This window comes from Cavia porcellus, unplaced genomic scaffold (genome assembly GCF_034190915.1).
Source record: "Cavia porcellus strain 051 isolate PalLab524CR breed Dunkin Hartley unplaced genomic scaffold, mCavPor4.1 scaffold_26, whole genome shotgun sequence".
NCBI classification, from domain to species: Eukaryota; Metazoa; Chordata; class Mammalia; order Rodentia; family Caviidae; genus Cavia; species Cavia porcellus.
In genome coordinates this window covers 22,526,962-22,541,539 of record NW_026947509.1, presented here as the reverse complement: position 1 = coordinate 22,541,539, position 14,578 = coordinate 22,526,962, and the positions used below count along the sequence as shown (strand labels likewise).

Here is a 14,578-nt window from a genome sequence, read left to right as displayed (position 1 = left end):
AATAAATGAGAATATAAAAACTATAACAGAGACATGTGCCTCAGCCACATGGCAATCCTCCTGCCTCCGCTTCCCAAGTGCTGGGATTTCAGGCTGTGCCACCACACCTGGCTATTGTCATAATTTTAAAATTTTTTTTAAGTTACTGATTGTGGGTTGAGAATATAGCTCAGTGACAGATGCTTGCCTAGCATGCATAAGGCTCAGGGTTCAATCCTCAATATTAAGAAAATAATGTCACCCCCAAACCCAATATCCTCTCTTTAACTGGAAACCTTACATACTATTATTATCCTGTAAGAGTCTCAGCCATAAAGGGAAAAATAAAAATAACCAACAGTACGTAATTGCTCACTCTGGGATCAATCCTGAGCTAAGAGTTGCTTATGCATTACTCACTGAAGTCCTGCAAGAACACTTTACACAGGACCCTGCCGTTTCCCCAAGTAGGCTGGGTGAGATTATACCACTGACCCCCAGAAAAGTTAGTAAGCAATGCAGCACAGACGCAGTCACAACCTTTGAACTCAAACGCCTTCAGTAACAACTTCCATGTGAGCATTATATCAGCACTTCCAATAAAAATCTGTGATACTGAGAGATCAGGGTTCACACAAAATATTTTAATGTCTTGTGAGATCCTTTGTACATCCCTTGTATGAAAGTCAGAGAAAATATAATCTAAGAGAATGAAAGGGATTTCGAGAGAATCAAATAAAATGGAAGAAATAATAGATAAACACATAACCTTCCAAAATAATTTCAAAAAATTGACTCAAATTAGATCCAAGTATATGACTAGTTACTGATCCAGTAAGGGGTTTGGGTGATCAGCCTAAGGAGGGAGAAAAAAAGGGAATAGAAATAAAGGATTTCTTTCAGTGCAAAGTGTGACACTAATTCCTTATTGCTTTCAGTTGCAGGTTGTCCTCAGATCCTCAGAACATCCTGACTCCTGATGCCAAGCTCCTCTGAGCAGACATCACGGGCAGAGGTCAGAGGAGCCATGGGGAACTGCACCACAGTCACAGAGATTGTCTTGCTGGGCCTCTCAGATGCCTGTGAGCTGCAGATGCTCATCTTCCTGGGGCTGCTCCTCACCTACCTCATCACGCTGCTGGGGAACCTCCTCATCATAGTCATCACCCTCTTGGACAGGCGCCTCCACACCCCCATGTACTACTTCCTCCGCAACTTTGCTGTCCTGGAGATCTGGTTCACCTCAGTCATCTTCCCCAAGATGCTGACCAACATCCTCACGGGCCACAGGACCATCTCCCTACCAGCTTGTTTTCTCCAGTTTTTCTTCTATTTCTTCCTAGGCATCACAGAGTTCTTCCTACTGGCTGTGATGTCCTTTGACAGGTACGTGGCCATCTGCAACCCCTTGCGTTATGCCACCATCATGAGCAAAAGGCTGTGTGTCCAGCTGGTGCTCTCTGCATGGATGACAGGATTGCTCCTCATCTTGGTTCCAACTTTCATCATATGTCAGCAGCCCTTTTGTGGCCCCAATATCATCAACCATTTCTTCTGTGACAGCTTTCCACTCCTGGAGCTCATATGTGCAGATACAAGTCTGATAGAGCTTCTGAATTTTGTTATAGCCAACTGCATCCTCCTGGGCACTCTGGCTGTCACGGCCACCTGTTACGGCCACATCCTCCACACCATCCTGCACATCCCCTCAGCCAAGGAGAAGCAGAAAGCCTTCTCCACCTGCTCCTCCCACATCACTGTGGTGTCTCTCTTCTATGGCAGCTGCATCTTCATGTACATCCGGTCAGGCAAGGGTGGGCAGGGGGAAGACCAGAACAAGATGGTGGCGCTACTCAACACTGTGGTGACCCCAGTGCTCAACCCCTTCATCTACACGCTGAGGAACAAACAGGTGAAGCAGGCCTTCAGGGAGCAAATGAGCAAGGTCTTCTCACAAAATTGAGCCAGAACTAACAAAGGGCAAAGGATTCCTCCTTGCCTGGCCATCAACTAATGAAGCCTTCTTCCTTATCTCCGTGGATTATCCTCTCATAGAGTTGTTTGTCATGTACTATAATATATGGTAGTTTCTTAGACATATCATTGTAAGTCCTTTGTTTTGTTCAGAAATCACAGAAAAATCTATAAACCACAGCTAGGTATGGTACTTCTTGATAGTTCTGAATCTAACCTGTATTTTAGTTTCATAATCTTTCCTTGTTTTTAAATTACAATAATAAATGTAGCATGTCTTTTTGCTAGAATTTTCTAATTTGATTTTTAAAATTTACAAGAATACAATTTAAAAAAAAAAACAATACATTTATTATAGCAAGTGACAGTGGTATAATTCCGATAGTCTAAGAGGCTAAGGCAAGAGAATCCCCAGTTTGAGCCCAGCACAGACAAATTAGCAATTTAGTGAGACACAGTTTTAATTTAAAAAAAATGTAAAGGCTGAAAATATAGCTCAGTCAAGACTGTGGGTTCAATTTCTAGTATTGCCAAAAGAACAAAGAGATCATTGGAACTGGGCAAACAGACTAGAAAGATACTGCCATACATAAAAGGATCTAATAGAATAGAAGATCAAAGTAGACTTTTTAAGAAGTAAAGAAATTTAATTCAATACACAGTTCACTAACCACAATGAAAACTTTTCTTCTAAAAATATTGAGACCAGCACCTGATTGGTTATTTCAGGAAAGCCGAAGGAGAAAAATTTTAAAATGATGCATGTCTTAACTTATATTTAAAATCCCACAAAGACAGATTCATTTATTAATCTATAAGTATCTTTTCTTTGATGACTGTTCATTCTTTTTTGATTAAACTGTATTCATAATGTATCTTCCATAATTTTTAGGATTTGTTGCAATATTAGAAGGATACTTCTAATATTTAAAGATTCTTCATAATAGTGAGAAAAATTCTAGGATTTTTATTTTGTTTGTTTGCCAACCCTCACAGTTCTTACCTATGCCTATTCAACTTCGTGTGCATGTGTGCATGTGTGCATGTATGTGTGTGCGTGTGTTACTGGGGATTGACCCCAGAGCCTTCACACTGATTTACATCCCCAGTTGCCTCCCCATTCTAAACAGTGTCTTACTAACCTCTAATCTCCCTCTGGGTGATTAGCTCAACAGCACAAGCACTTTTCTGGCAAGTGAGTAGTACTGAATTTATCCTTGGTACTTGAGGAGGGATGGGGGACAATTTTGCTACCTTTCCTTACTGAAACCTATGGAAAGGAATCAACTTAATTTCCCTTTTTTCTCCATTGGTAAGTGTTGACATTTACTGCTTTATATATAGCTTACTCTAAGTTCCCAACATTATTTTTTTATAATTTTTAAAATTTTATTTTGAAAGTAGTAAAAATACAACAGAACAAGACTGAACAATTGAGACAAGCCAATTGAGACAATGCAGTGAAATTGGTACAGAACTTCACAACAGGACACTGGGATGGTAGTAAAGGTACTATGGTATATTTTGTTATCTTCACAATAGTTGTCCAGTCAATTAGATATAGCAAAATCAAACCAAAAACAGAACATGATAAAACCATTTGAGAGTATTGAATAGAACAAAAGAAACATAACAAAACAAAACAGTGAAAACAACATTTGCCTTCAAACAGAAGATAGAAATCCCCCATATTTGCTATATTGCATATAGTCATCCCCCCAAAAGATGCTGAGACATCTATCCCCAGTAGCTACGGAGCGGGTGTTGATTCTCAGTCCATGTGCCTGTAGGCTCATGGGAGCCGCTGGTTCTCCTCCTGGCCCACACCGGGGGCGCTTACCTCAACTTAATTTTCATAGAAACAACTTTCTTTTTTCATATTTCATTGGCTTAATTTGTATGTAGTTAAATTATATAATTACAATCACAATCCCTATTATCCAAGAAAGATTCAGAAACAACCAATCCTTATGAATGAGCTGAAAGGGTGCGTGGTCAGAAGCCTCCTAGTTACACAGGTTCAGCACACTATGGACGGTAGTTATCTTGGCAGGCCGTGTAACACAGTGACTGTGAGCAGAACTACTGGAAACACAGCCTGTGTTCAGACCCAAGCACAGCTGTCTGTGAGCCATCTGACCCGGAGCAAGCAGAACTCCTCTCTATGTCAGTTATGCATGTGGGGATCACTAGAGAATCTGCCTCACAGACTCCGTATTCACTCTGAATGAGTTAATATTTACCTGAAAGCTTAGCTAAGACCTCCTGTCAGTCAGCACCATGTGCAGGATGACTGGGGGAGAGCCAGACACCAGCCCTCCAGGTGCATGGGCAGAGAGACAAGAAGAGCCAATTCCCTCCATAAGTGATCAGCTGATCCAAAGAAACACAGGCTGTGATGATAGCTAGTGAGGTAAAATACAACCTAACACTTGTAGTGTTTAGTGTTTCACTGACTTTGCAGGCCTAAAGCTGGCAGTCTGATCATCTATTCAGAGGATAACAATAAGTAATGTATCAGATATGGGGGAATCTCCTTCTGAAGGTGGTGCCATTTTTAATTCTCTATTATCTTATTTCAAAATCCTGTATCATTGGGCTGGGGATTTAGCTCAGTGGCAGAAGCACCTGCTTTGCAAGCAAGCGGTCATGAGTTCAATCCCAGGTACCCGGAAAAAAAAAAGAAAGAAAGAAAAGAAAAAAATCCTGTATCATTCTCATTGTTTTGCTTGGTTGGGTTTTATTTTGTTTTATCTTGTTTGATTTTGTTGTATATGATGGCATAGGCAGCTATTTCAAAGATAATAAAATACATTATGGTAACCATTGTTGATTTCCTATTATCTTGTTTTGAAATCTTGTGTCACTTATATGTCTTATTTTGATTGTTTTATTCTGTGCTATTTTGCTTGGTTTTATTCTCTCTAAATTTTTTTTAAATGATCATGTATAATTCCATAAAGCATGACACTTTTTTAAAAGACTCTCTTCTCTGACTAGCATAAAATTAAGAGAGAAGTCAACAATAAGAAATAACTAAGCTAAGGGCTGGGGATTTAGCTCAGCGGCATAAGCGCCTGCCTTGTAAGCAGGCAGTCATGAGTTCGACCCCCGGTACTGATAAAAAGAAAAAGACAAAAAAAGAAAAGAAAAGAAAAGAAATAACTAAGCTTTAAACCAGGCATGTTGGCACTTCCCTGTAATTGCAGCATTTTGGGGAAGTTCCAACAGGAAGATAACAAGCTCAAGCCCAGTCTAAGCAATTTAGCAAGATTCTGTCTCAAAATTTAAAAATACTGCCAAGTGTGAGGCTGTGAGTCCGATCCCCTGTACCAAAAAAGCAAAACAGATAGATGATAGATAGATAGATAGATAGATAGATAGATAGATAATAGATAGATAGATAGCTGGAATGAAGTGTGAAGGCATTACTGCTGTCAAAAAAAAAAAAAAAGCATGAGAGATACCTAAAAAGAGCTGTATGTTTAGAAATCTCTAACTACTTCATAAGTCTGATTTGGAAGTTATAAAACATTAAATTAAACAATAACAAAAATACGAAAAACAACCCCTTGTCAGTACCTGGGGAAACATTTATAAGTTAAAACATTTAAGGAAAGAAGAAAGATGAAAATTAATGAAATTAGCATCTTGCTGGAGAAATATTAAAAGAGAGAGAGAGAGATGGGGAAGATGGGAGAAAATACTTAGACTAAAAGAGTAGAAGCCACTATAATAGAAAAGAAAGAATAGAGCCTTCTAAAAGAAAACAAGAAGAAAGTCAAAGATCATTCAACATTTTAAGGGAGATTCTCAGACAGATTCAGAGCCACTGTGAAACCCTTCCTGAAGAAAAATGTGGCACAGGAGCCTGCTTTCAGTGACTCAGGGCAATTTTCTCTTTTAAAGTCCTGCTGTCACTAAGGAAAATATAAATATAACCTCTACCAATATCCCCTTGAAAATGTATCTCAAAAGCCAGGCGTGATGGCATGTGCCTGTAATCCCAGCACTCAAGAGGCTGAGGCAGAGGGTCAGTGCGAGTTGGAGGCCAGCCTGAGCCACAGAGTGAGTTCAAGGCCAGTCTGAACTACACAGCAAGAACCTGTCTCAAAAAAAAAAAAAAAAAAAAGTGTCTCAAAGGGCTGGAGATGTAGCTCAGTGACACTGCCTACTTAGTATACACAAGGCCCTGAGTTCAATTCCAACAGCAACAGCTACAATAATTAATTGTAATGTGTCACTTTGAATGGATTAAGAAATGCCTAGTACGGCGGGGGATTTAGCTTAGTGGCACAGCACTTGCCAGGCAAGCATGAGGTCCTGAGTTGATTCCTGGTACCACCCCTCTGCCAAAAAAGAAAAGAAATGCCTAGTGGATTAGGGGAGCACAGTTCTGGGCATGTAAATTGCTGCCATGGATATGGGCACCACCAACCAATAGGATGGTAGCCTGAAAAGAATAAAAAGGGAAACATCATTCCATCACCTCTTTTAGAAGCTCCAGGCTTCACCAGTGCTTTTGGATGTCCAGCTCCAGCTCCTTCAGGCCTTCAGTGCAGATCCTCCAGCTTTCTTACTCCAGACTCTGCAGTGAGTTCCAGGGCTTTGTCTCTGACTAGATTCTCCAGCTCCCCATCATGCAGTCATTTTGCATTCTTCCATCCTGGTTCCACAGGCAGACACTGTAAGCCTACTTAGTAAACCCTTTATATTTATTTTATATTAAGTCTATTCCTCTAGTGAACCCTAACAGATAGATTAGACAGATGATTAGTAAGTAGGTAGGTAGGTAGATAGACAGATCCACCAACCTCTCCTCTCTACTTTCACCTCTCCTATCATCTAGTTCACCTCTCTCCAGTGTCTCTTGTGGATGGAATTGTGGTTTAGATATAAAATAACCCCCCCAAAAAGCCTCATGTGTTTGGAAAGTGATTCAATCACGAGGCCTTATACACATCAGCGGATCTTTTGATGAGTTCAGCAGTGAACTGTGCTGAGAGGTGGGACCGGGTTGGAGGTGGGTCCCTGGGAACATGACCAAGGGTGCGTTGCCGTCCCCTGCTTCTGCCTTCTCTCTGCACTTCCTGGCTGCCACGGGATGAGCAGTGTTCCTCAGGTGTGCCCCCACCCCACACACCATGCCATTTCTGCCTTGGAACCAGCCTATGATGGGCTGGATTCTCTGAAAACCATCAGCCAAAATAAACCTCCGATAAGCTGCGGGTAGCAGTTATTTCATCTCAGTGATGAGGAAGCCGACTAATACAGAGGATCTTGATGGTCCCCTCACCCACCTTCCTAGCCCTTTCTCATTTACCTTCAAACCGTCCTCCACACAGAAGCCAGAGTGAATCTGATAAAACATACCTGGATCCAATGACTTTCCTATCTAAAACTCATCAATAGTTCCCTTCGATCTTCAAATCAGACCCAAATTACACTAGCCATAGTGATTCTGAGGGTTTGAATTGCTAAAATTGATCCTCCCGTTCATTCCTCCCTATCTGGCCCAGGCCTTATCATCCAGCAGCAGCTCCTGTCCCCCATGCTATACCTGCTGCCCTCCAGCTGCACCAACCTCCTTCCTGCTTCTGAGATGCTTGCTCTGTGCTTGCCCTCCATGGACAGCCTTTGATGTGTTCTTTCCACTAGAGTGCTTGTTCCCCAGCTGGACCTGTAATGAGTCCAGCTCACTCTATAAATTTGTTTAAATATCATTCTCCAACAAGGTGTTCTCTGACCGCCTTAGTAATTTTATGTCTCAGTGTCAGTTTTCACATACAAAACTTCAAATTTAAAACCCATGTTTCCCTATCCCCACATCACTATATGCTTGCTTTTTTTTTTACACAAGGTCTTACTACGCAGTTCAGACTGGCCCTGAGCTCACTTTGTAGTCCAGACTCATCTTGAACTCACAAGGATCCTCCTGCCTCAGTCTCCTAGTTCTGGGATTACAGGCATGTGTGTTTCTAACGTGGGATTACAGGCATATGTGCTTTCTAATGACAGGAACTCGCTTCAGGTCTAACATTAAGTTGGTCCTCAGTAGATGGCTACTGCATGGTGGACATCAAGCTACAAACACATTTGATCATTTGGTTGGTTATTAAAATGATTAATCCTAATATGTCGATTTAACTGGGTTAAGAAAAACCTAGGAGATCAGGAAAGCACCCTCCTTGGTGTGTCTGGGTGGGTCATGGAGGGATGACCTTGGCTACTAATGTGGTTGCACTCTAGCACTACTCCTCTGCTCTGTTCCATGGCCACCATGAACTAAGCATCTTTCCCCACCATCCCCTTCTACCATGTTTCTGCTGATGGTGGACTGAATCCCCAAAACTACAAACCAAATTAAACTTCTATAAATTTGGGTATCAGGTATTGTGTCTGAGCAGTGGGAAAGCTAATACAGTTACTATTACTTTGCTCTCCTCTTGCCACCTACAGATAGAATAGGGTCCCCTTTGTCTATGTTTACATGTCGTTACCTACTACATCCTTGGGAGTTACATTCTCTCAAAACATATCACAAAGTTTTGATAAATAAGTATACTCATCATTTTTAGCTTGTTTCCTAGAGACCTATAACTGTACTTCTGTCATCTCAACAACTTGGAGGAGAAATCTCAAGGTAAAGCCCTGCTAGTTCCTACATCTGGAAAGTTTTTTCCTACCAGATGGACAGTCCTTAGGGGCTGGTGACAGGAGCCCAGGGAGTACAGGGAGACTCTGTTTCACTGCCCACAGTTGTCTGACTTGGAAAAATGTTCAGGAGGAGCAGGAAGAGAATTTACCATTGAGGTGAGACAGTAAGCCATAAGTACGGGTTCTCTCCTTAAATCCTGAGTCCATAAGTAACCTCGCTCCCAGAGGGAGGTAGTCTTCCCTCTGGGTCAAATGCCACTGATGCCATAGGGCATGCAGGCTGGTTGATCAAAACTGCCCCATGATCTGCGAAAACAGGCACTATACTTAAACATTTCTGCATGTAAATGAAACCCTGCTCGGTCACCATTCTTTCTACAATTTTCATGCAGTCATGATGGAACGTAATCCCAAACTGTGGAGCTGGAAGCAGTTCACAACCAAGACTATACAAGGTTTGTAAATATTTCCCAGTTATTTACTCACCCCTTCTTATCCTCCTTATTTTTCTCTTTTTTAGATCACCTACCCCTTTGAAGGGGGAAGAGGAAACACTGTAAAAATATATGGTGGGATGAGGAAGGTGTAATTTCTAACCAAGCCACTGCACCCAATACTGATGAGCATTAAAATGGTGATACTGGGAGGTAGGGTACCTACCATCTCTTATCATAGTCTCACAATCAATCAATCAGTAATTATTACTGAGAATCAGTCATATGCTTAACATTCATTCCATCAGAAGTTCAGCAAAATCCCACATTGCCAGGACCTGTTTTAAGTGCTGGAACACTTAAAAAATGATTCGGTTTACTCAAAGAGCTCATTTCTGCAAATAACATGGCCATGTAACAGCTGAAGTGTGGTCTGGGAAATCAGATGGTGCTACCACCGAGTGCTCCCAAAGAGCAGAGCTAGAATAGGCTGAAGCTGCAAAAGCAAAACATTCATAAAGGACAGAGTGCCCGCAATGAGCCTTGAATGAGAAGTAAATAAAAGATAAGTAAAAGAAAGGAGGGAAGGCACTCCAGGCTGTGGGAACGGCTTTGGCAAAGACCAGAGGCTGAAATAGGCGGAAGTGCTGTGGGAGCCGTGAGAAAGTGAGAAGGACAAAGTAGGCTCTTCATTAGATCTGCAGACCAGTTTAAATCTTCTAAAGGAATTGTGAAATTTTGTTCAGATTGTGTGGAGCTATGCCTCTCTCAACTGGTAACTTATAATTACACCATTGTCTCTAGTCATTGTTAGAAAGCTAGTGAGAAAAGCCAGTTACTCCATGCTAATGTATAACTTCTTTGTTTTTTGCAAAATAGCCAGCTCCAGTGTAAGAAAAAGAGTTTCATGACTCTATTCAAGTGGAAATGAACACCGCCTTCTGCTTGGATAAGAGAAGCTGGAGGGCTTTCATGATCAGTGGGCCCTTCCTGGACACAAACAGTCAGAAAACCATGTAGGCTTCTCTTTCTTCTACACATGGAAAGCGGAAGCAAAAGCCCTCATTCTCTGTCACCGAAGAATGAGCCCAGGCTTTGCCCGCCCTGTGCAAGCAGCTTACACAGGCAGATGCGCCCCCAGCCCTCCAGGGAGAGGGCCAGGAGACACCTGAGAAACACAGCTGGGACTGGGAGGAGGAAAAGTTTCCAGAGTCAGACTGGAAGGAACAGTCAACCCCCAGGAAAGGCTTTTGTCTATAAACTAAAAGTCAGAGGGAAGAGATAGAGAAAAACTGAAGGATGAATAAGAGAAATACAAAAAATATATTCTATCCATTTTGTATTTAAAACGTTAGTCAAAGCTAAGGTCTTGGGCACTAATGCCTGATTAATAGCCAAAGTTGTTAATTTTGGTCATCTTAATGAAGAGGGTAGTCTCACTGTTTCGTTCTGATGGGCTTTACTGTTTTATTTTGCTTGGTTTTATTCTCTTTAAAAGAAAAATTACAAAAAAAAAAAAAGAAGGTAAGTAGAAATCAGAGAAGTGATAAGCAATGGTCAAAGACAGAAAAAAGGGGTATTCAGCCTTTTTTATTCCTGAACAAAACCCTTTCCTGATAGGAGGGTCTGTGTATTCTTAGAACGAATAACTGAAAATAGACCACGACACCTTGTCCAGAGCTTCCATAGGAAGATAAAACCCTCTCAGAATGGTCCGTGATGGTGGGGAAAGTGGAATGGATGTACGTGAAAACCCTAGGAACTAAGAGTCTGTGAAGAAGCTGCCTCTGTATTGAAGATTCCACAGACTGCTTGACCTTGGCTGACCTGAACATTGTGATTTGTGGCAAGATGTTCTATTTTAGCCTGGTGTGTGGCACACAACTATAATCCCAGCAGGAGGCTAAGCAGGAGGATCGTTGTGATTTCAAAACCATCCTGGGTTATAAAGTCAGTTCAAGGCCAGCTCAAAATGCATAAGTGACCCTGTCTCAAAAAGCCAATAAATAAACAAACAAACAAAATGCCTGAGTCCTATAATAAATTAGAAGGGGAAACTTTAGAAAGTTCAAAGGAGGCTTTCTTGGATTGGGTGGTCATTAGAAAGTGCTTTTGCCCTACTCATTAAAGGCTATAACTGAAATAGAAAATGAGTCCAGCTGGAAGGATTGTCCACTAGATAATGTTCCAAAGTATGGCTTTCTAGCCAGGCATGGTAGCACAAGCCTGGAAACCCAGCACTCGGAAGGCTGAGGGAAGAGGATCACCTCATGTTTAAGGCCAACCTGTTCTATACAGTGAGTTCGAGGCCAGTTTGGACCACGTAGTGAGACTCTGTTTTGGAAAACCTAGGAAAAAACCACTGAGCAGACTGAGCTGAGGTCCCCATCTCCTCTTGGAGGGAACCCCTCAGTCCCTATCCAGTGACATCATGATCCACCTCACCTCCCAAAGGTCCCTATAAGCACTGCTAAATGGAATGTATAAGTTTCTAATCCAAACCATAATGGATAAAAACTGCCCAACATCCATGTACTTTAAAAGATGGTTAAATGATACTCAGCCAGCTTTGTTTACAGCTTCAGAATTTCTGTGAGCAATTCAGATAATTGCTAAGAATAGGATAAATTGCCAGGTGTAGAGGGGTAAACCTATAATCATTCCATGACTCTGGAGGTTCAGGCAAGAGGATTCCAAATTCAACCCCAGCCTAGGCAATTTAGCAATTTAGGGAGATTGTTGTGGCCTGCTTGATGTCGCCTCAATGCCTCACAGGCTGATACGTGGGCATTTGGGAAGCTGGCTGGATGTGGGGCATGTGATGCTGGGATTGAACGTGTGTGGTACTAAACTGATCCACTGATTGGTTTAGCACAGTTCCGGGTGTGGATGGAGGAAGGGCCCACCCTAGGTGCAGGTGGTGCCACCTGGGCAGCTTGTGGTCCAAATAGAATGGGGGGAAGGCAGACTTCCTTGGCTGCTGCCTCCTGCCTGCCCACCTACGGACAGTTTCTCTTCTGTTATGCCCCTCTGCCAGGCCATCAACAGCCATATAACCAGCCAACTACAGGCTGCAACCTCTACAAACCGTAAGCTGAAATGAGCCTCTCTTCCTTTAATTTGTGAGTATTGAGTATTTTGTCCCAGCAATGAAAAAATACCTAAGACAGAGATCCTATCTATAAATACAGTAAGTCCCCCAACTTACAAACAAATTGTGAACTTTCATAGATGCACTGCATAAGACTCACTTTTTCAGCTTACAAACAATTCTCCTGAAAGAGAACTCATTAAATCAGCAATTTATTATAATTAAAAGAGGGAAGGGATGTAACTCAATGTGAAGGCTCCGAGGTCAGTCTCCAGTTCCAGCAAGGAAAAAAAAAAAATGGGGTATTTATAAATAAATTTTTAATAACCTTAAAATCATTTTTTAGTAATCTAAAATCTTAAAGTTACAATATACTAAATTTGGTTACACTCAGGTGTCTAGGTTATTAGTAAAAATGCTAAGGGCCAGGGGTTTAGCTCAGCGGCATAAGTACCTGCTTGACAAACACGAGGTCATGAGTTCAATCCCAGTACAAAAAAAAGCTAAAATATCATTTATTAAGCATAAGTTTGAGGCCCATATACTTTTATTATAGACAGCTAAGTGAGATAAAAATTGATAGACAGTCAGAAAGGGATGGGGCCCTTGAGGAGGTCAATGCAGATGAGACAAACCAAGATTGTGGCCAGAGGTGAATCTGAAGAGCAGGTCTCAAGATGGAAATGCATTGACCACACCTGTGAGCCTCACTGGTGATAAAGACCAGCTTGAGATTATACTGTGATTAGCACCATGTGAGCCCAGCTAGGCCACAGATGCATAGGTGGTAACCAGAACATGTGGACCCATACTCCCCTCTCTTTGTCCTCCTGAATTAGAAGTTCTAAATGAGCTAAAGTAAGTGATGAAAGATGCTATGTACCATTGCTACATGACTCGATTCCCTATTGGGTCACATTCACCAAGTGGTTGTACTTGTGATCCTACAGTTTGATTGTAGTTTGACCCATGTTGCCACACCTTGTAATCTGCCTCTATAAATTACTCCTGACAAAGAGCCTCAGCAGTCACCCAAGCAGGATCCTTCCTGAAACTCTTTATTTCTAATATAACCCCTGTAACTTCTTCCTTTGGTTTGTCATTCCTTGACATTTGCGGGACCACAAGTTCAGTATCTATGGTAACATTATCAGTCACAATTCTAATGTTAAATTATTAGATGCTTCAAGAAATAGGCCAGTTTCTTTGTCAATTGTGAAAGTCATCAAATCTTTAATCATGGTTCTTCTAAGTTTGTTTTTGTTTCTTTCCAGGCACATTTCTTCTCTTATAGTTTTCTGATAAACTAAATTCATTTTATAAGCAAACTAGACTTTTTATTATCTTTGGTAAACCTTGGTATTGCTATTAAAAATGTTTCTTGGTTGAAAACTGTTATACAAACTACATATGTCTTTGCTTTTGTTGATTTTGTTTTGTACTTTTTGTTTTTTTAAACTCTATTGAATTATAACTCCCATCGATAAGGCTGGCTATGTGCAAACAGATAAAACTAATCTTAACAGTGGACTTGGCATTCTTTGCAGACAAAAGAGTGAATGGTTAAGAGGGAAAACCTGGTGATTTCATCTTCTATTGCAAGGGACACCACATCAAAGACTCTCCAGCCTCTGTATAAGGGACCCTACCCAGTGCTATTAAACAAAACTTCAGGGAGAACACTGTCAGGTTCACATTTCTAATCTCAGATGTGCACTGACTCCTTCTGAGGACACATTCACATGGGCTTTTTAAAAACCTGGTGATAACCATTTTCAACTAAGTCAACAATCAAGGACATGAACCCCAAAACCCCTCTAACAACTCTTCCACTGACTGTCTTTGAAAACATATTTCTTAGAGTCTCAACTGCCTTTATATAATAGATCTTTTTAAAAATTGTCTCCCCTAAACCAGGTGTCTTGGTGTATATCTGTAATCCCAGCAACCTGGGAGGTTGAGGTGGGAAAATAAATTCAACCCCAACCCCCAACTGGACAATTTAGCAAGACCCTGTTTCAAAATTTAGAAGATAGAAGCTCAGTGTAAATACCCTGGATTTAATCCTAAATACTGCCCCTCACCAAAATCTGAGCTATTTGGAATTTGACTTGGTATGCATTCTTAAATAATAATGAACTGTGCTAATCTTGATGATTTTAATGAAATTTCTAATGATGGTGATGATATCGGATCTCCTCAGTCAGGATTTTCTTATTCCTGTTTCCTTACCTCTTACTCAAACCAAGTCTTGATAATCAGAAAGGTTCAAATTTTACACTACCTCAAAAAACAAATCCTTTCATTATGTGGCATGATTAAACTGTTTTTAAATACCAAGTTTAAGACTGGCAGAATCCTATTTTAAATCTACCAAAAGGAACTTATTTTTCTAGATTTTTCTATTTTAGGTCAAAAACCCCATAGCTAAAACAGTAGAACT

The 14,578-nt window shown here is 41.0% G+C and overlaps 1 protein-coding gene across 1 annotated transcript; it reads left to right on the top strand.

Annotated features, from left to right (window-relative positions):
* Positions 1-925: 925 nt before the first annotated feature.
* LOC100719437 (olfactory receptor 6E1-like) lies at positions 926-1,942 on the top strand. The gene has a single exon (XM_003474308.2). The coding sequence runs from the start codon at positions 959-961 to the stop codon at positions 1,940-1,942; it is 984 nt and encodes a 327-aa protein (XP_003474356.2). The 5' UTR covers positions 926-958.
* The last annotated feature ends 12,636 nt before the right edge of the window (positions 1,943-14,578 follow it).